Below are 22768 nucleotides of genomic sequence, written 5' to 3'. Positions count from 1 at the left end.
TGCTCACACAACCAGAGCCATTAATTGCAGTGGCTGTAGATGCAGCCTACATGCATGCTCTTCTTCCTTCAGAACATCCTATGGCAAACCCCTTGTCTTGAAGACATACGCATCGCTATGACAGCCACCACCAGGACCCAAGTGAAGGTAGGACTGATGTTCATAAAGCCACCTGCGCAATCTGCTTGTCCTGGCTGGTTCTCCAAAGCCTCCCCTGAAGGTTGTGGGTTTGCACAGCTGAAATTGATTAAATTTGAGTGAACAGCTCCCATCGATCCTTCTCAGGCTGGATTTGAATTCTCAGCACACACAGCTTGCATTCAAGAGGCAAAGTAGTACTTGCAAGTGAGAAACTTCTGTATCCCTAGATGAGGCAATCTGATTATCCTGTGTATGCTGGGCTGGGTTTGCCGAGTACTAACTAACCTCTGTTTTGAATATCTGTTTTCGGGTTAAAAATGCAAGCTGTATGAATGAGTTACACTGGCCACGATGTTGTCTTTTCAATTAAATGCTTTTAGCTCTGAAATTTACAGTACTGGACAGCAAAAATGACATCAGCTGGGATAGCTGGCATTTCTCACATCAAAGCATTTTGAGGGTAATTCCCGAGTTTTGCTTTCTTCGTGCTCGCTGGCATTTCAAGTGGTAATTTTCACCTCACTTCAAAACAAACTCATATTTCTCTCAGGACCGTTGGTCCTTCCCTGTACCAAGCAGGCGCAGTCGAGGCCGAAGAGGCACAGGCCGACCCTGATGGAGGAGCACCTCGGGGGCTGTTTCCCACCGAGAATTCCCTCAGAGAGGGAAGCGCTCCGGGACCGCTGCCCGAGGGACGGGACGAGCCGAGCTCTGCCGGTGCCGCGTACGAGCAAGGGGACGGCGGCCCGTGCCGCCCCGGGCGGGGGGATGGCGCTTCCCTTTGTGCCCCGGCGGGCGGCGGGCCGGCCGCGTTGCCATGGGAACCGTCCCGCCGGCTGCGGCGGGATGAAGGCGGGTCGTGTGGCGGCGCAAGATGGCTCCCCGAGGCGGCGGGCCGCAGCGTGAGCGGGGCCGGGAGGGGCGCGAGCGGGGAGCTTCCCGCCGCTGCCGCGCGTCCCCGGCTGCCCTCCCCACTCTCCCCACCCACCGGCCCTGCCCTCCCCTACCTTACCCTCCCCTCCCCTGGGCCGTGGGCTGCGGCTGCCCCGCTCCGCCCCGCGGCAGCAAGTGGCAGCGGCCGCCGGTGCCGCGGGGCGCGCTGACAGCCCCGCGCCCAACTTGTGTTGCAGGCGCGCCCCGCCACTGATGCGAGAGCTGCCGTGCCAATGCCAGCCCCGCGCCGCCCGGACTGCCTCCACCGCCCCCCGGGCCCGCCCCGCTGCCGCCGCCGCGATGGCTCTGACCTTGTTCGGTGAGTAACCGCCGCCTCAGCCCGGAGGGCGCGGGGCTGCCGGCCCCCATTGTCTGCCGCACGACAGTGCCTGGGCGTGGGCGCCGGCCCGAAGGGCTGCCGCAGGCCGGGGCCCGGCAGCGGCCCTGGGGGATAACGCGCCCCGAGCTACCCGCGGTGCCGGGTCGGGCTGTGAGCCGGAATGATGGACAAATAAAAGTTACGGTGGCTCCGCAAGCCCCGCTCGCTCGATGAGGTGCGCGGGGAAGCCTTGAGACTCCCGCTCTCCTGGGAGAGAGCGCCGTGCTATCGGGATTAATCGCCGGTGAGGGTTAGATGCGTTCGTGTAATCGTGTTTGATAGCACAGATCCATGAAAGGACGGTTTCGGGAGGATGGAGTGTTGCTGTGGTTGCTCCGCAGCCCGAGATAGTGCAGTGGGAACCAGCGTGTGAAAACTGTAGTTGTAACTGTTGAGCATGTGGGCTTTCTTAAGTAAGGCTATTTAGCTTGCTTATGCTTAATATGCTGAATTTTACAGTAGGGAAAAAGCTGCAAACTGCATCTGGCAACATTAGGTAAATGGAACAATGCAAAGGAAAACAGAAGTTGACATGACTAACATCAGTACAGAATTAACAGGATAATAAGGGATACTCCTCCTCATAAGAAGCTTGCGCAGCAGAAGTGATTTCTAGTGGATAGGTTTAAGTGATGATATGAAGTCTGTTGTGTTTAGACTGTGTATTTTACTTCCTGTGTAAACAAATGATTTGCTTTCATTCATCTTGTCATTCTTAGGCTTGTATATTTCTTAAAAGAATAAAAATGGTTTCATGGGGTTTTCTTAAAACTTGACACCTGTTATATTATTGTGGAATATTAAGCCCTATCTCAAAACAAACTTAAGCACGTGCTGTGAGGTAGTTCTGCTTAGATAAAGTCTGTGTGGTGGTTGATTCAGCTACAATGCTGCTGTTTATATTTCCTGCCTGAGTTTTTCAGGATGCAAAAGGTGGTAAATCATAGTTCACAGTGCAGTAAACTGCCTGTCATTGTAGGCCTGAGTTTATTACTGAGTTCATGTGAACTCCTGCACTTCTGGAGGAATTGGTGCAAGTACAAGGGCCCTTCACCTTGTCAGTTTCAGGTGGGCACCAAGCTCTCTAACTTACAAGCACAAGTGAAAGTAAAGAGAGTGCAATTGATTGTTGTAAAATACCCTGCTGTGCATTCTACATTGTGTCATTGTAACTTCTTGTTAACAAAAGGTGTAGGTTGTTACACAGGTAAATATTGTAGTTATCCCTTACCACAAATCAAATTTTTGGGGTACTGAAAAATACACATTTCTCATGGTGAGTACTTGAAGTATTGTTACAATATTTGGCTACAAAAAATTCAGCTTTCAAATAAAGTGGCATTTGTTAGTCAGGTACCTGTTGTTGTACCTGTTGTTGTGGGTTTTGTTGTTGTTGTGTGATTCCTTTTGTGGTGTGTTACGGGGTTTTTTTTTGTTGTTGTTGGTTTTCTGTTTTGTTTGTTAGATTTTTGGGTTTTGGCTTTGGGGTTTTTTTTTTTTTTTAAGCTTACATGACTCTTTTTTAATTCACATGTATTTTATCTAGTTACTGACATTTCCTATTAATATAAATTTGCATTACACAGTAAATTGAATTAGATGGTTTTGTGTGCTATCATGTCTCTTACAGTAAATGACATTGATACATGTAAAAGATAATGAGCAAAGAGAAGATAGAGTGGCGTACCCTGCTGTTTGTAGGTTTTAAACAGTATCGTGCAAGGGTAAAACCTCTAGATTTCACACTTTTAAGAAAACACAAAGTGACAATAAAACAGTGCAACAAATAAGGCTAATGTGTATGGACAAATGAATGTGGTGCCTTTCATAACTGTGAAAGCTGTAGAGTACATCTTGAACTATAAATCCAAGAGTGCGAGTGGGACTTGTGTGAATGCAGAAAACATGCAGTATGTTTGCAGATGAGGCTGTGATTAACTTATGGTGAGTTAGCCCAGCTTACTGTGCTGCTGTGTCCCCTCTGAGCTGAGGTGGCTTGCCACACTTTGTCTCTCAGCATATAACAAAGAAGGAACACAATATGCTTCCTCTGAACTTCAGGAACAGCCTTCAGCCTTTATCTTGTGTTCTGCCTGCCTGAATAAGATAGTTGAATTTTTAGTTACTGCACTGCAGTTGACCCATAGTAACTCAGTAAAAATGTAACTCACAAAAGAATGCTTTTTAATTTGTTTCAATGTAAACCCCTACTGAAGCGATATCAGCAAATCTGGGGAAAGGCAGAATAAATGTGCCTGAATTAGTGTTATCTGTTTTGAGGGATTAAGCAGCTATAATTGTACTATTTTAAATTCACACCAATCTTAGACCAGTAAAACTGTCTTGAGCAAACAGGTCCTGAGGGGAAGCGTTTGCTTTGTTTCTGCTCATTCACATAAATTCTAGGCTCAGTATTGCTGCTTTTTTTTTGTTTTTAATAACCCATAATAGTATATCACACTGAACCAAATTCAGATTTCACGTGTTCTGGGGCTGCTTCTAATAGGATGTGCTACAAAGTGTGTAAAACTTGAGATAAATTGACATGTCAGCTTCAGGGGAAAATCCACCAAGTTTGCTGGGTCCCTTTTAGTTAATATGTGTATATGTGTGAGCACAGCAGGAGAGACGAGGGGAATGGGAAATATCGTAACATGCTTTCTCCGTGCTCTTGGTACTGTTTTATGGCTATTTTGGTGCATAGTCCAAAGACTACTAAGATGGGACAGGACTAGATATCTAGGTAATATTGTTTGGATTCTGTATTAAAGTAAACAAGTGGTTATCAAGCAGTTGAAAGGTGAGGTATGCCTTATTTCTTCTACTTGCCAGAGTGGTTGTGAATTGTTCCCATTCCTGTTGGAGGTTGCTCTTCACTGCTGTCCTCGGAGCAGCACCATATAGCCACTGGAGCACTAGCTGCAGTTTGCACCTTTGAGGTGGCACCTTGAGACTCTTTGGAAAGTTGGCTGGAGAAAAGAGCTTCTGGTGTATCAACAATGCTTTTCTGCCACAGAAAAAGGCTGTTACTCTTAGACTATATGTGTCTTCTGACTTCTTATTCCTTTTCACTTACAGTGTATTGTCCAGGTTGTGATGCAACATTAAAGCAAAAGGAGGAAAATATGAAGACTCTTCACTTTCTCAGTCTTAGCTATTTTAAAATATACTCCCAGTCATGACCTTTTAAGTTATCCTGTGCTGATTGTTGGCTCTATGGAAGGTGGTAGGGGGCTGCCCATGTGCCCACAGAGCAGTGGTACAGCTGATGAGTCCAGGTGTGGTGCTGGTTGTGAGGGAGAGGAGGTCAGCTGCACCACAGAGATGGAAAGGTAGAGCAGCCCCTGTTGGAAGCAATCAGAGATGGGAAGGCGTGGAAGTTGTTGGCTGAAAATGTACCTCTGTTACCTACCGATTGCATTGGCTACTTCAGACAAAAGCGTCATCTCAGTAGGGTTCATAGTTACACAAAGCTACGGTGGCAGAAATGGCCTGTTGGGACCACAGATAGTCACCCACATGTGCGATGGCTTTTTGTTAGACCAGTGCAAGTAAGGTTTCACCAGTACATTGAAGTTGTGTCCCAGTGGCCAGGCACCTAGAGTGCAGGTTTGATCTAACAGAGGAAAGCGGATCCTGTACTAGGACCACATTGGCAGAAGACTGGAAGACAGTCAAGATATCTGAGAAGTGGGGGGAAAAGTAATGCTGCCTGATCCTGTTTGTTGCAAACAATAGATGCAATGCATTTGATATGCATATTCATGAATTGCCTACCAAGAGTTGGCGGGGATTTTAAAAACGTCTTTGTCCACAAAGCAGTGGACTGTTTGTCCACAAAAACAAAAGACTTTCACACCTGATGTGTATGAATGTCTGGAACTTGAGTAGATGTCCAATACTAGTGCTGGTTTTCAGCATAGAGCAGAGTCAAGTTCCCTTAAAAAAGGTTGTGATTACAAGGTGTAGCCTTCTTTCTCTCTCCAATTCTTCCTGCCTGCTACAGCAGCTGGAATTGCCTATAAGCTGGTGTGCTTCTCTACCATTACAGCACAAAGCCCAGTGGCTTCATGCCCAGCCTTCATGGAGCTTGGATGAAGCCACTTGCCTGGTTTATGCAGGAAGCAGCTTTATGATACCCACTAGTTCTGATCTGCTGAATTCCTGCGAGGGATAGCAGCTTTGCAGAGACAGGAAGAGCAATTAGTTATGTTTCTATGGTTAGACTTCCTAAAGCCCATCTGTTGGTAACCCTGAGTAGTGCTATCTTGCAGTGACATGGCTGAGGTGTGTGCTGTCATTCCACTTGGATGACTCAAGTATGGAAAAGATAACAAAGAATGTAGAGGAAAAAGGAGGGGAAGTGTTAAGTTATCCCATTGCTACCACTGTTTGCTTGTATCTTTGAATGTTCTGAGAAGTGTTTAAAGAAAGTCAGCATTGTACTTTGAAAGAAAAAGATTCATGTTATGTTTCAGTGCTAATGAGTTGTCCTTATGTTTCATGAATTCCCTTTCTGTTCAGTTGTTTGCTCATCAGCTCTCTTGTGTGAACAAAGGAAGACATTTCAAAATGGCCCAGAGAGATCTTCATAGGCATTAGTTATTCATGCTCTTGCCTTCTTGCTCAGCACCTGCCTCTGGATGAAAACTCACCCTCCTGAATATTGGTGATTAAGAAATGAGAAGTGAAGCAATTCTCTTTCAATTTTTGAAGTGCTTGCACTCTGGTGAGTGGCTACAGATGAATGGGATTAGGGACAGACCTGTAATCAGCATGATAGATACGATTATTTAAGGAGATGATGAACAAGGGCAGGTTTTGGAGAAATGTATAGGGAAAATATCAAAAGAAAAGAAACAAGGAATGCATTGCTATAGGCAGGGAGGGTACGGACAATGAAACCAATTCTATTTCCATTTCAGGTGTCCATACATTCCTTGAAAGAACACAAAAATATTAATTTGCCTTCCCAACAGAATTCCTTTCCACAGCTGTCAGCTCTGGTGTCATACTGCACAGAACTAATTTTCTATGAATCTGTTTACTACCACGGGTATGAAGCAAACCTTTTGGAGTAAGTTCTTCCATACTTGAAATGCTAATTAACAAATTAGTATTTTAAGTTCTATGCATCTGTGATTACTGTTCTCCATGCAAACTGTACTCTCTTGCAGCTGTTTCAGAAGGTAGGATATGCTTATGTTCATGCAAGCACATATTTTCTAATGTGACAATCTTAAAGAGAGAAATCAATTCATTGTTCTCTAAATAAATGTTTTGCTTGTTAAGGGGAGGCTTTTAGAGTGCTTGGGTAGCTTAGTCCAAGGTGCATAGAAAGTAAGCATTCCTCTAAAAGAATGGCTCACAACAGGTAGTACCTGCGGATTCTCTGCAGGATAGGAAATAGTCAAAAATTCATCTGCTTATCTCTTTTCTTATGTGCAGAGCCTTCTAACGAACAGGAGCTACACAGATCACCTGCAATTCAAGTTGTTCTCCTCAGTGTTCTTATACGTTGCCCTGAACTACACTTAAAACTTGTGGCTAGCTCTGATGGTGAAAGTTTGCTGGCAGAGCCCCTTAACTAAGGAGTCAGTTTGTGCCAGAGAAACATTCTTTGAACCTGTTCCTTAACTGAAGTAGGTAATGGCAGTTTATTTATGGACTTAGGGCATCTTTAGTAGGGCTTTTGTCACTCTAGGGAGCATAAATATGGAGTGCTATAGAAATGGTACCCATCACTGATGCATCTTACGCCCTTAAAGCGGTTTTCAAAGTTAATATGTACCCCATGTTGCACTGCCTATGCTAGATCTTTTTCACCAGTAAAGCAGTGAATTCAGAGTGATCTTTTTAACTTGCTGACAGTAGATGCTCTTGAAGTGTTTAGCCCTTGCTTAAAATACTTGGGCTTCATGCAGTACTGACTGACAGGCTAATTTTAAAAGAGATTTAAGCAATTCAGCATATAGTCACCATCAGAACTTAAAGTAGTCTAATTAGATAAAACAATTTAGGGACATTAGTGCAATGTTTGGGGCTTTTTAAACATGAGTTAAAAATGAAGGTGATTTTTTCAAAAATGGAAACAATGTCAGAGAAACTAGATCTTCTGACTTGTGTATCTAGGAGGGAAAGTGGCCAAGTGCTGAGAATCCTAAGATTATTTTCTCCTAGGTACCATGTTAACCTTATGTAATTTATAGAACCTAATGAAGCAAATAAGGAGAGCAACCTTGAAAAGGTTTTGCTGGCAGTGCAATCTCAGGAAAAAATCGAAAGGAAAACGGGCACAGGACCTGGGAAAAGAAGATGGATCTATTAACTAGTAAATTGGTATCAATTGATCAAAATATCAGAGAAGTGACACTAACACTTAAAAGCAAGGATGAAAAAAATTTCAGTGGTGTCTTCAGAGCTCAGCACTTACAGGTATGCTTCATGCAGTGACTGACATAAAATTGTGTGGTTTTATTAATTGTGAATATTATATAAGAACCTTAATAAATCAGAGGTTTGAGGATTGCTGCTGAAGCTGGGAAGGGCAGGTCCAATTGTGTGCACAAGTAATGAACTAAGATGTGGTTTGGGATTTTTCTCCAAAGAAATTCTATTGTGATATCAGCAGCTCATGCACACTGTTCAACAAATGCCTCCCTTTCCTCCTTGACATCAAGTGGCCCACTGGGAAGTGGAGACAGTCTGCATAGCGCACGTTCTTATCCTACAGTGTTGACGTGAAATACACTCTAGATTAGAGGATCCAGGGAGAGTTCCCAAGCTTTGTTGATGCACGTTTCATATCGGCCAAGGACTGATGTTTCAGGTGTAAATCTGGCGGGTTTTCTTCTATTTGTTTTGGACTTGGCTGATCCTTTCTGCCTTGTTGGGTTTGGGGGCTTTATTCTCTTACTATCTCTCTCCAAGAGTTCTTAACTGATTTTAGATGTACTAAAAGATTTCCATGTGGTAGAAAGCATGTCTCAGTGTTAAGAAAAGAATGTGTTTATGTACAGTGGCAGTATCATAGTTATGACTTAAATACTGCTTTAGCCAGTAAAAGCATAAACCTAATACAAGCCTTTTGGAAGACTGTGTTATTTTTTTTCCAGATAAAAGCACATTAAGCAGGATCCTCCAAGGGTGTAGGCATACGTAACTGCTCTGTGCAGTCCAACAGTTAACTGTGCATTGTTAAATGATTCTTTTTCCTTTTTCCAAACTTGGGGCTTAGAATCTGCATCTCAGGCTATTTAGCTGCTCCACCTTGTGGGCAGAGATCCTACAGTTCTGCAGAAACGGGTCTTCAGGCAAAATGAGACAAAATAGACCTAAGACCTGAGCCGGGGGCCCTTTTGTACTTATTAACAGAATATGAGATGCTTATTGCTTCCTCATAAAATCATGCACTGGCTTGGTTATCCTTTCAGTGGGGTGGATTGTGTCTGCTTTGTACATCTTCATAAATTAAGAACCCTCAAGAATTTGCTTTTTTGTGCCTGTCTTGAAACAAAGTATTATATTTGAAATATTTGGTCTTCTAAAGCATTTAGCCATACAGCTGGGACTTTGTAACTGCATGGCATCTAGGCCTCAAGCATCCTCACTGGCCAGACCCAAGAAGGTGCTGGGAAGAGTTCCTGAAGTTCTCCAGGCTGTTCCTGAGGGTTTCAGTGTATAGTGGAGTAGGGGTCAATGTCCCAGTTCTAGTCAGGGGGAAGAGGGTTGATCCACATCCCATTGGGAAGCCAGTAGTATTTGCTGTGTGTGTAATACCCCTGTGAATGTGGAAGAGCTGTTTGAAGCCTGACATTTCCAGCACCCAAAATACTTGTTCATCCTCTGTCTGAATGAAAACCATAACATTTCTGAAATGATTTTGTGACTTTGTCAGCAGTTCTGTTATAAGCATTATGGAGAGACTGTCAGGGCTGGTTAGCTTTTGGTTAAAATCTTGTTCAATGCTGATAGAATGTGGTAATGTGGTCTGTTTTTTCACATGACCAAATCTTAGTCCTCTGGTAGTGGACCACTGTTGAAGTTGCAGGCTAGATCTTGCTGCTTGCAGTGAGCAGGTAACTATGCTTTTGGTCTCCGTCATCTCTGTGATGAGGCCCACTGTCACATGCATCTTTGTTGCAGATGTCAGGATCTGGCTCTGCTGAATACATTACATGGGTGGGGCTGGATGCTCCTGGTGCTGATGTGAGGTGGTGATTGTCGTTCTGCTGCAATCCTCTTCCCTAGCTCTGTCTCCTTTCTGCCTCTCTTGATGCAAATGCACCTGCTTATAGATAGCCTTGTCATTTAAGAAACTGAAATAAAAACACAGTTTCTGACCTTGATCAGAAACTGCATGTGTTGGGCAGCTTGCTTGTGGGAAATTTCTACTCCAAAAGTGGAAGTAAAACACTGATTCCTAAATACTGGAATTGTTTTGTTGCCTGCTGTATGGTGCTGTGCTACCATGGCTAGCACAACCACGACTGCGACCATTTAAATTGTACGGCAAGTACAATAGAGCATCGTGTACCGAAGTCTTTGAGTACTGCTGCAGCAATGGAGGAGGAAGTATGGAATTATTCCTTGTGCAGAGTAAATGGGTGGAAAATGGAATAATAGTGCAGTTTTTAAAAAGAAAGTCAGTGCTTTAGTGCAGTACCTAACTATTCCTTGCTCTTGCATTGGCAGGGTACATGACAGCTCCTCAATGCTGAATTAGTATCTGGTATGTATACAAGCCAGAGCAGACTATAAAAGTTGCTGATAATTATTTGCTAGGGCCAGTCTTCCATATATTTTCCTTTGCCATTTATGGTTTCCATATGAATTTAGACACAGTGCTTCAGTGCAATCTTGGATCTTTTTTCATTAAAAACAAAACAAGCTAGCCCACAAAAAAAAACCCCAAACAGGATATACTTCTTCCTTGCCTCTGCCTTACTGGCTGAATATGCAAGCACAGATACATCCTTCCAATAAAGGAAGCACAACTTCGACAGAGCAATTAATTTTACTGATTTCCTTTTCATTTTTTTGAAGGAGTATATTTATAAATGGGACTTGAAAGCACTGAAAGAATCTTCACTGGTTTAATAGAAGCAGGGAAGTATTTCAAAATAAAATAATGGTTCTTCTTCGTGGGAAGAAGACATTCAGAAATTTTGTGTTCAGTATTATTTTAATACCAAAATTTACATGGTAAAGGAATTATGTCAGGTACTTTTTTACTGAGAAATAACTTTTATAGTATAATGAGGTAAATATTTGCAAGTATGTAAAAGAAAATTGCCATCCCCAAAACAAGAGAAGGAGAGGAAACTTATCACAGCATTTCCAGAGGTGAGCTCATGTGTGTATAGCTGTGCTGTAAACTGGATTTTTGATCTATCACATCCTAGACCTCTCTCTGTGTCTGTGTGTGTTTTTCTGTGCTGTCAGTTGCCATGATAGGGTTCTTTTTATAAAGTCAGAGGAGAGCTGTAGGCACCAAAAGAGCTGTTACCTAGAGAGGCAGTGCTGGCTGGAGGAGTTAATGGGTTGGCAAGACTTGCGAATAGATACTGATCTTCAATCTGCAGGATGATCTCATTTATGTGGACCTCTCTTTCTCTTGCCCGCAACAATTCCTATTTTCTGTTTAGAGATCTCATTCTGTAGGGCAAAATCTGCTTTTCACTTGTGGACATTTCCTATGGGATGTCAGTTCCAGAAAGGATGTATCAATATCCCAGAGATACAGCTAGTAATTGTTGAAAAGCTCCTGTTTAACACAGTGCCATGATAAAGTGACAGGTAATATCCGCAAGTTTCAATTATTTGTGGACCAATTTGTCTTTCTTCTAATTAGTGGAAAAAAGAAGGAAGAACTTCAAAACAGAGACAAGAAAAACATCTGATTAAATTTCCTGGAGGAGGAAAGAAACACGTGGAGTTATCCAGAAAAGGACTTGGAGGTTATCTCTGAGCATCGATCATACTGAGCTTTCCAGCCAGCTTTCCCATTCCCACTGGGTATTGACAAACCTTTATGTTCAGTTCTCCTTCCAGCGGCCTGTTCCCAACTCCCTGCTCCACTTTCATCCTCCCAAATGCAGAGGGAGCTGAGGACAAACAGGGGTCCACGCAGAAAACCTCTCAGTGCTTGCAGAGCTGCTAAACCACCTTAAAGAGTGGCAACTGGAGAATGATTTTTGGAGAAAAAGTTATAGTTCAAGGAAAGGCATCCCACAACATTGCGTCTATTTCCCTTTCTGTGACCCTGCCAATAATGTGTTTTAGAAGTTTCCTTCATGACACCAGAAAAAATGATCATGGTTCCAGGCAAGAGTACTTTACTTGGTAAAGTGTCCTTCCAGCCATGAGTGTTGATGTATTGCATCTGGTCTGGAAATAAGGATGTAAATACAGGCCATATTTTTGCATGAGCAGTGGTGTGTGTTATTGGTGACCATTTTAGAAAATGAAAAATCTGTTTGTAATAAGAATCGTAATAGGTTTGTTATAGCTCTGATGGTCTAAGAATTTAAGTGGGTGAAGTTTGGGGAAAGAGAGGCAACAGCATCCATTACACCATCTGACAGAGAGAGAGACTTGTTTTGGAACATGTGAGTCCATCTTGAGGCCAGCTATAACAGCAGTCAGAAATCAGATCTGTTCTTAATTTTCTCTGTGTGACTCTGATTTTTAGCCTGGGCTGCTAATAGGTGGTTTTGTTTTGTTTTGTTTTCCCCCAGGAGGCTAATAGATGCACAGCAGCTATCTTGGTCTAAAATGCAAGGGAGGACAAGTTCTCAGCAGAATTTTACTAATGGATAGGGAGGCAGGGTCAGTGTTGTGCTCTTTTGTTGTGGTTCAGCTTTTGTTAAAACCACAAGGCTCTATTTAAAAGTGGATTTTAGAGCAGGAAAGTGAATGTTTGTTCGTTATCTCAGGGCTGTGTGTGGAAAAAAAATAAATTCAAAGCAACCAAGTGACTGGTGATATGTCTCCCATTCAGCAAATTGAGGCATTATGCAATGGTTGTGTTTCAAAAGTGCCTGAAAGCTCGTCCTTTATTCAGGGTCAGCCTTGACTGGGTGGACTTCTTATTCAGGGGAGGTGCTTAATTTACAGCTAGAGGACACTTTTATTCCATATCATATTGTTCTTTTTCATTATTGTGGTGACTGCTCAGAATATTTGTGTCATCAAGCTCCAATCAATATTCTTCCCTGCTGGATATGTTAGAGAAGTCAGGACAAAAATGTATTTTTGTGAATGCCTTGAGGCTGTGGCTATTACGGTTGTCAGTAGCTTGAAGTTACAGTAAAACCAATGCGCCCTTGTTGGTATTATTAATGTTTGGAAGCAGGGAAACAAGTGATGGGAAATGAGCTCAGTCTCTGTGCAGGCAGACTTTTAAAATAGGAGACAAAGAAGGATTTGTGGAAACAAAAAATAGGAAAGGAAATGTCAAAAGGTGAATATTTTCTCTTGTATTACCCCTTGCCATGGTTGGAATGTGAGCAGTGTTATAGCAATAACCTTGACAGGTATTCCTCCAGACTTCCAAGACAATTTCACTGACCATGATCAAAACAGTGTCTCTAGTGAAAAGCAGTCTGCATTCAAACCAAGGAAGCTTGATTATAGTGTTCAACCTTGTGTTACCTGATGCTACTCTGAAGTGCTCCAGGACTTTACTGATATGGAAGGTACCTGGACAAATTATCTGTCAAATGTAAAAGATGCTCTTCATCCAATAAGGGCATGTTTCTGTCAGTTTTGGACTTGCAAAATTAGTTTGCAAAAGATCTTTCCAATAACCATTAGGATGAGAAACTCATTGATCCCAGCACTTTGGGACTGCAGCCAGCCACAGTCAGTTTTGTCACAGAGTTAAAAAAAAAATAGTTTATAGGCTGTTTTTCTTTGGAATAGATAAATTAAAGAGGCATATTTGATTTTGACAACATTTTCAGTTAGAAGTTTACTGTGTAAATCAGACATTTCAGGATACCTATGAGTCGGTAGAGCTATCATAACACCTGTAGCTATGTAAATCATAGGGTTACAGACAGCTGTTGGCTTGACTCTGTTGCACTTAGAGCTAACCTGCAGAGCCATGTCAGGTAACAGTTTCTATCGTGTTTGTTCTTTCTTGGGAGACAAGGATGAGCACCATCAGCACATCAGAAGTGCTGTAAATTGTCTGATACCCCACTGGACAATGAGAGCAACATTCAGTTCTGTCTTTGTTAAATGCCCACAAGGTGGCACTTGTCATCTTTTTACCTCTGAAGTATAAATTTTTCCACTGCAGCAACACTAAGAAATGATTTTAGAGGCTTTGAAACTTTTCTTAAACAGTAAGCTAACAGTACTTTTGTGGGAGGGGCATTGCCCACCCTTCCATTAAACTAAAGTCAAGACAAAGAGGACAACAGCTGTGTTTTGCTTGTTTTATCATTTCATATGTGAAAATTCTAGCTTAAATTACTATTTTTTGTTATAAAGGATTTTAATTTTTTTATTTGTCGTCACTCATGTAGTCATATGCAACTATTTATCTGGCAAAAAGAAGGGAAAATGAACACATGCTTTGAAAATGTAGAAACAGATCATTTGCAACCTGGTCTAATCACTTAAAAGAAGAGTTCATTTAACAGCAGCAGTGCTTGTGATAAGCAAAATATTACTCATTAAAATTTTCCCATCATTCATAAAGAGGCAGTAGTAGTAGACCTGCTAATAAAAGGCACTGAACTCTAGCTGTTTCCAATGGGGCTCTCATTCAACCCCATTAGAAGCTTTACCACAGAATTTATTGCTGCCAGATCAAATGTCTCTACAAGGGATGGTAGTGTGATCTTTTTCCTCTCTCCCTCTTAACACTGATGCAGTTATTCAGATCACGCCCTTATTTAAGCCGGTTTTGCTGAGAGTGCTTTCTTGTCTCCCACTTGGTCACATCAGAGAAATGGCAGTAGCCCTTGTAGCTTTCAGGGGCATTGTTCACACTAGCTTTCTATTAATCATTTTTATTCCAGTAATAATTAGAAACCTAATTGTACTTGTTTGGAGTGGTAAAAAGCAAAAACATGTGAGGATGAAAGAGCAGAGAAAGTAAGTTTTATACCATTAAAAAATTCCTGGGGCATGGTGTGTGTGATGTAGTGCTGTCCTGCAGCCACAAGGATGCTTTCGTTGTCAGTGCCTGTTTTTACTGGTTTGTATTTTCCCCTTAGATTGTATTGCTTGTTATCTTCCTACTTGGGAATGCCTTTGGAAAATGGCAAAAATACATTCAGCTGTTTCCTTGCTTAAATAATTCAAACAGTTTAATTTTGAAAGTCCAAGGCTGACCATGTGCATGTGATTTTATGGCATTAAGGAGTGTAAGCTACCTGTGCCAAAGGTCAAGGCAAAGGAGTAAAACTTTGTGTATGAAGAGTTGTCTCTGGTGACTGATCCTTCTGCCCTGTGAATGGATGGCTGTAGTGACAGAGCAACTTCCTTCTGTGCAAGCATCTCTGGGGCTGGCTGGGGAACAATTGGATTGAGCAGTTGAGCAGGCTACTTGTAACCTACCTGTGAGCTGCCATCCGCTGGCAGGAGACGAACGATGTAAGCTGGTGGTAGCTCCTTTTTGGACCTAGAGGTCATTTGTCTTTGTGATCAGACTGGCCTTAAGTTTAACACTTAACAACTACCCCAGTCCAGTTCTGCAGCAGGGTGGTTGTGTCAGCAGCACAGCAGGCTCAGAGCAGGGGATCCTCCACTGGGAGAGCTAGGGGTCTACACACAGCCAGGATGCATGATAAACTCATACATCTACCTCCATGTTCAAGTGAACACCTGTCTGGCATCTTTTCTCCACCTGGAGAAGGTGCAGAGAATAGATGGTGGTTTATTTGGAAGCTTTTGCGCTAAAGCTCCTTACAGTAATGGTGCCTGCCTGCCTGAGGAAGAGCCTTGACATATCTGAAAGTTTTCAAAGCTTTTTTTCTTAATTCAAAGGAAATATGTGCCAAGGATAACATTAAAGTAGCATTGAAGACTCAACAGTCATCGTTGCTGAGTGTCATACCGTATGTTATATGTTTGGGAACTGGGAGAAAACGTGGTGTTCACTGCCTGGGGTGTTCTCAGCCCTGAAGGGATCTTCCCATAAACAAAGGAAATTCTGTGGCGCCCTAGTTGTGAAATGCTACGTCTTTTGCATGTGGGCCCAGGCCACGTGTGCCATCAGGTTCTTGTCATTAATGTCCTTGTTTTTAGAGAGCAACATTACTTTTTGATTAATGTTATTTATTTAGTCACTTTTAAACCCCAACATTTTTTGTGAAGTAACAATTTAATAGCTTTTATTGAAGAGAAAGGGATTATACCAAGAAGTTGTCTGACATCTCTTTAAGGTGTGCTGTAACTCAGTGAGGTATTTTGGTCAGAAATAATTTGTTACCCTGTGCTATAGGAAGGCAAAGAGAGGACAAAATTGAACCAGAGGATCATTTCCGTTTTTATATTCATGTGGAGGACCCAAATGCTGAAGAAGTGTTCATTTCCAAGAAAACATTTCATGCAAGGCAAGAAAGGTAACACCACAGCTTTCTCTTTTGTTTATCAAGGATCGGCTGAAATGAACTTCTCTGAAGCCTTTGCTGGCACTGTGTGTGGTACCCTGCTTGCCAGGGCAGGGTTGGGTTGGTTTTCAAAGGACCTTGTGTGACAAGCAGGCAGCCACGCACTGCGCTTACTCTTTGCATCCAAGACTCTGCCTCTGCCTGCTGCCCCATTAGACTGTCATCTTTACAATACAGACCTAACTTACTGTCTGCTGGTCGCAAAAGCATAGAAGAGGGGTGGAAAGAGGCTTTGAGGAAAAAAAATGTAAATCCCTAGGTCTCATCTAGGAGTGACAAAGGACCTTGTGTGCCCTGCCTTCATGCAATAGAGAGGGATATTTTGGCAGTTCTCTGCACCCTCTGCCCTGCTGCCTGCTCTCCAGAAGCTGCCTGCCACCACCTTCCCCTCCTCCTGCTGCCAGCTGCACAGGGGCTTCTGCAAAACGCTTCCGGCACTGCTGGGTGCTGCCACAGCCAGTGATCAGCATCTCATATTTAGCCTGAAAGCACGGTGTTGTAGCCCATCTGTTTCATAACTGCTGCCGAGGGCGGTGGCTGTATTCATCCTTTAATTACCTCAATGCTGTTTGAGTTTTATTTTGGTTGGAATGCATAAAAGCCTTAACTGCTAGGGCCTGCTTGGCTCCTGTGTAAAACATTTTGTGATGGTTTGAGCTTAGTTTCTGAATTGCTGTTGGCACTTTTACTCTGAAAAACAGAGATGAATTGTCATTTTCTGTTCAGTTGCACTGTTTTTTGTAGCTTGAGAGTCTCACCAGCAAATAAATTATGTCTTTGTAAGTTGGGTGATTTTTATCCTTTGGGCATGGAGAAGGTGCTAATAAGGAAGATTTTGAGGCTGAGGAGGAATTTTCTAGAAGTTGATTTTTGGACACGAAAGAGGGTCTGTTGTATGGGTCAGCAAATGGCCACATCCACTTGCTGTGCATCTCCCCAGGAGTTAAATTTTGACACATGCTGCTGCCAAACAAAGCAAGATTACCATCTTAAAACACATGCAAATACTTACTGGTTAGTGCCTAGGCTGAAGCTTACAGAAGAATGTTTGATCCTTTCTTGCATCTCCTCATATTTATGACTTGCACCATTCTTTGGCCCTAAATCAGTTCAGAAAACAAGAAATTATATTTTCCTCTCCCAATCACATTGATGTTTGGTTTGCATGGCTAAGAATTGGCCTCTTCCAGAAGGTGTCCCATCTGAAGCCTCACCTGTGTTCAGTAGGGATATTGACAAATAAAATCAGTTTGGGGCAAAAGCTTCTGTGTCGGCAGATAGCTGATTACTTCTTCCCAGACAGGTATAAACTAATCTTCAGCATGATGTTACAGATGACCATGCTGCAGTAGAAGAAAAATAAAACTGAATTTTCTACAGGAAACCTCCCAGTAAGTCCTAAATTGCTTTATGGGGTTACAATGCATAATTAAGCTGCTGCTGCTGTACCCTAGAGCTGGTTGATCTTCAGTGGGGAGGGAGAAAGAACCATTTCAAGCAGAGGTAAACATTTTTATCCTTTCTATAAAAGGAATACACAGAGACAAGCACTCTAAACAGTTTGAGGCAATAGTAACAGTTTTCATATCTGCAGTTAAAATGTACACTCTGAAAGCACTGCGGTTGTCCAGATTTATATAAGAGATAAAATGGAAATGAGTAGGAAAGAAGGAAAATAATGAAGGGAAATGCTACATTGTAATGTCACGATTAATCACATTTGTGTTTATGGAAAGATCTCAGATGATCTCCTAGGGTTTGTGTCTGTGTATGAACTTTTCCGAAATGGCTGTGTGATTGTGTACTGGCAGAAACCCTTTTCTGCACGAGTGTGAATTTCTGACTCTGTGCTTTTCACTTATTAATTGCAGATGGTTCATGACCATTGCTTGGTCATGAACCAAGATGCAGTTTCCTTTTTCTTTCATTAAGTGGTGTAATTAAATTAATTAATTAAAGGAGAGCACGCTGGGCTCAGAAAGCAGCACTTTTGCTTCACTGTGACATTTCTGCCTGTAACGAGGCTGTTGCCAGAAGCTGCCCATTGTGCTGGGCTTTTCTGCTTCTCTTTTCTCTGTGTTTAGGCAAATTTCCTTGAGTAGGTATGAGATGGCTTGACAATGAGATGCTGAGCAGCTAGAGTTGGCTAAGGCAGGTCAGTCCTAGCAAAACAGCAGTGGGAACAAACCAAAGCATTGCTCAAGGGTGAGGGGAGAGGTCTTGTGTGCAGATGAAGATTGCCAAGGCTGGGGGAAGGCAAAGTCCTGAGAAAGAGACGAGGAGAGTATGTTTGGGATGAAAGAAGATGATGGCAACAAAGTGCTGAGACTTGTTTAAGAAATAGGGAGCACTCCTGTCCTTGTCCATTGGAGGGAGAAGGCTGGGCTGGCAAGCCCTTGTCCTCAGAGAAGCAGAGAGACACATAGCCTATCATGTTGTGTATCTAAGAAATTTAGGTCCATGCCCAAACTACAGGCACCAGCTGTTATGATTCTGTGATAAGATGTTGCTTCAAAGACAAGTTTGATTTTACTAAGGGTTCAAGAGCAAAAAGGTGATTCTACAGGATAAAGGAGTTTCATGTGTCCTGCAGCATTTTTTCCCCCACCCTTAACCTTGTATGTAGATTTGAGCCTCAGTGGGGTTTTTCAAGGGATACATCAGTTCGGGATATTCTTACTGTTTTCTTTACCCATACATACATGTTTATATTATAACACGTTTATTTGGGAGCTTGAAAGTACAGATTTTGGGCAGACAGGTGGGTTTTTTCTGCTCTATTCCAGGCTGGAAAATTATTAGGTATCAGTATGGATTCAGGCTAGAGAATTTGAAGAACTCTCATATTATGTAAAAATAAAATGTTATGTCATTCTAGTCAGAGCAAAATTCTGAAGAATTAAAAAACCTGTCATTGTTAGGGACAATGGGAAATGATCAAACATTCTCACTTTTAAAGATTAGGGAGACTATTCAGCACCAATATCTGTCAGCTTGAAACTGGTCTCAGTTTGAAACTGCAATTTATCTACATGGACAGTGTGCCTGATCTAAAATGTCCTTGCTGATAAGAGTGCCCTCATGCTGGCAAAAGTCTCATCAATGCTGGTAGGATCACATCTGGCCAGAGCTGGTAGCATCAGTTTATATATTTATCTTCTCTGTAGTGCTCTAGACCTTTGGAGAAGAACAACTTTAAGCTGAATTGCATCTCACTTAATGCAGAAAATACAGTTAAGATAAAACGTGATGCACAGCTTGTAGAAAATGGTTTTATTTTATCGTGGAAGCATTTAGCAGAGCTGAGATACTGTGCTGATGGGAGCTGTAGAAAAACCTGAGAACTGACAGCATAGAGTTTATTGCGTTAATTAGAAAGTGGTGCAGCGTTTGTGAGAAAATGTATTTTGGATTCAGCTTTTTCTGTGTGTTTTTTTTATCATGCCTTGAAGTGCTTTTTGGGTACTTTGGATGCCTAATTGGAGATGCTGTATGTGGAAGCTTGCACTCTCTGAAAATCAAGCCTTTTTCCAAAGAATGGATTTCAAACTATTGATGATGTGTTACATGGGACCACATAGATAAATGTTTAAAAATGAGTAACTAACGGACAGGTCTGATGTTTATGCTCATTCTGTTTTATCTTTGTGTAGTGGGGTGATTTTAGTATTAGAAACGTTCTTGCACAGAACAAACGCCACACGCCGTCTGCTTCACTGTTGTTACTGCGCTGTACTTGCTGCTACAGTATTTTATATCAGATAACTTCTTTTTTTTTTTTTTTTTTTTTTACATCACAATAGAAATGACCTTTGTTTTTTCATTACCTCATGTGGGATGGCCGGGGGGTGTTCTCACACTGTAAAGGCAATAAAGCGCACCGATAGATTTTTCTAACAAAATCCTTGTGCACAGCTGCATAACATAAATCATTCCTTCCAATTTCTGAATGTTAAGTGTTTGTTGTAGGAAAGTTACTGCTGTTCTTGCCTGACTTTAACAAGGTTTGGGGGTTTTTTGTTTGGCACAAATATTGTTGCTTTTCAGTTTTATAATCATGCTGCCCTTAGTTGTAACAATTATACAGCTTGAGTGCAAGCAAGTATAGGTTAGGCTGCCAAGGTATTTGTATTTTCATAACAGTCAGCTCATATTTTACAAATACAGTGTGTGTTGTCCTTTACTTAGATTATTTATTTGTAAGTTCAACTGGTGCATATGTTGCCAAAAAACAGGCTACAGCACAAGAAAATTCAACTAGTGGGGCAAGAGTTGTCTTCTGGGACTAAACCCATTATTTTTACTTACAAGTTTTGCTCTTTTTCCATGTGACATGGCAGTGCTAAGGGATCACGTTACAATGCCTCTGGAATGAATCGACTTGCACTGCCTTAATTAAAGGTATCAAAGTAGGAATGAATAACCATGGCTGCATCTGTTGCTGCTGATTTTCTTTTACTGCTGTAGTGTAGTGTGAGCCACTGAAGGTTTCTGCAGATTTGAGGTGCTCTGGCCAATCCTCCGGATGTGGAGGATATCTGCGGGACCTTCCAGATACTAAAACCCATCATATTCTGGGGGATGGCAGTTTGACCAGGTGCTGTTTTAATAATAAAGTCATCAAGATTTATAATTATGAAATCCAGTGCTGCCAAGGTAGTCCATAAGGACTGCACCCTCTTCATGCATAGCGCTGAAACACAGGGTAAAACATTGAGCAAAATGATAGCTCAGGGAGGGCAGAGAGTGTCCTGGGTGGGTCTGGGCAAGTCTATGCCACTTTTAACTGGGAAATACCTCAATCCTCTAAGCTCTAATTTAGAGGTATTTTGACTTGATGGTGGGAGAGATGGAGTATAGCAAGTATCCGAAGAAGGCAGATTGCTTATCCTGATGGGAGACAATGCAAAATCCTTTCCCAGCTCCAGGCTCAGTTTTGGGGGCTTAAAGGACTGTCAAGTGAAGATGCCACAGGCCGAAATTCAAGCAACAACTTCTCAGATAACTTCACCTTTATGTGATCTCATAATAAAAACTAGAAATTAGGGTTTTGTTGGATGCAGCAGGTAGTTCCAGTGAGCAGACAATTGCAAACAGAGCTCAGAAATTAATGCTGCAGTGAGAAGAGGCTTCAAACAGCAAGGCTGGCTGCATGGTTGTCTCAGCTTGTGACCCGTGGTGTAATGAGTACTGAGTAACTCCAACCAGCTTGAAGGCAGATAAGCACAGCATCTTGCACAAAGCCTCAGGAACTTGTATCATCAGAACTGAAGCCAGTCAGTGTGGTAAAACAGTGGATCAGAGACAAAGTTTGCAACAAAGCCCTGAGCTTAAAATGTCACATCAGTTGTCAGTAAGTCCTAGGGGTGACAGAACTTAGAAAACACCAGGATTTTTTATTATTATTATTTATTTGAGAATTAATTTTTTTTTATTAGAAATATGTTGGTAATATTAATACATACTGACTGCTTCCAGGTAGAGCTTGTTCTCAGTATGAAAAAACCCTCTCCTTTTTTTAATATGCATTCCTCCCCAGTATTTTGGTTTCTGATCTACACATTTGCCATTTTGAAGATACATTTATATAGTCTTTATTTTAGCTGACTAAGGAAAATACCTTTTTATCTCTTTGGTTTAAGTAAGGAGGGGGAGCTTTTAACAGGTTGTTCTGTACTCTGAAAGTAAAACATAATTTTAGGACCTAAGTGCAATATTTATCTTAATAAATTGTTAAGTGCTTCTGCAGGATTATTTCTGTGTTAAGATGTTTCTAACACAACATTAAGATCTGCTGTTTTTCTTTCAGATACTGATGAATACAGGCCACCTGTTTGGAAATCTTACTGTAAGTGTCTCAAAAGACTTCTTTTATTTTTTTTTCCAAGTTAGAGATGAAAAAGTTTCATTTGGGTGCTTTAAAAGACTTTATTTTTCTTCTCATCAGAATGTGAATTTAAGAAGCATCAAGGGGTTCATTACTGTTTATTTATAGGTGCAGTTGTTTATCCTCAAGGGCAGGTGAATGCAGGTTATTCAAAGGGGTAGGTTCTCTGTACCTGACCAACGTAAGTGGTCCTGCTCCTCTGTAGGTCTGGCTTATATCGGTTTGGCTGCCTAGACCAAGGCTTACATAAACTCTGCTCATGCCTTAAAGTTGGTATCCTTGCAAACTTTTAGGGCTCCTGTGCTCTAGTACCTTGCATCACTGGAGCTGATATTGAACTGGTTAGAAAAACCCAAAATAAGTATTTTTACCCCAGAATTTGCTGAGGTGGTAAACCGAGAGCATTTGTTTGGCCTGGCATGACAAATCAGAAGCAGGTTTTTTGAAGCCCTGACTAGAAGGGTCTGGATTCCTGCCAGGCTGCCAGCATGGGCTCTGCTGCTCTTAGATGTGCATGCTGTAGCTCAGAGGAAGCTGGCCTCACAGGCTGCCATGGTAAGGTATGCAGGGCACTAATATGGGTGCGTTGCCCTGGGATAAGAATGCCACTCCCTTGGGAACTTCAGAACTTGCTGGGTTTCATTCCTGATTTAAAAAAACCCAACAAACCATACAAAAAAATGCCAGAAATTCAAACCCACAAAACCTGTCCAGTAAACAAAACACCTTGGGGTTTTTAAATTAAAAAAAATACGGTGCAAAAGGAATGGCCTGTTGTTTGGCAGCACTGATGGAGAT

At 42.1% G+C, this 22768-nt stretch overlaps 1 protein-coding gene across 1 annotated transcript in view; it reads left to right on the top strand.

Moving 5' to 3' along the window:
• Positions 1-1278: 1278 nt before the first annotated feature.
• CHN1 (chimerin 1) overlaps positions 1279-22768 on the top strand; it is a gene marked incomplete at its 3' end in the record, with an annotated part of 106026 nt that continues 84536 nt past the window's right edge. The window contains exons 1-2 of the mRNA XM_080620443.1: positions 1279-1393; positions 21893-21931. Of these exons, the coding sequence (XP_080476569.1) occupies positions 1288-1393; positions 21893-21931 (145 nt within the window). The 5' untranslated portion in view covers positions 1279-1287. The remainder of the gene's footprint in view (positions 1394-21892; positions 21932-22768) is intronic.

Source organism: Psittacula echo (genome assembly GCF_963264785.1).
Source record: "Psittacula echo genome assembly, chromosome: 6".
Classification (NCBI taxonomy): Eukaryota; Metazoa; Chordata; class Aves; order Psittaciformes; family Psittacidae; genus Psittacula; species Psittacula echo.
This window is presented reverse-complemented; position numbering and strand designations above follow the sequence as displayed.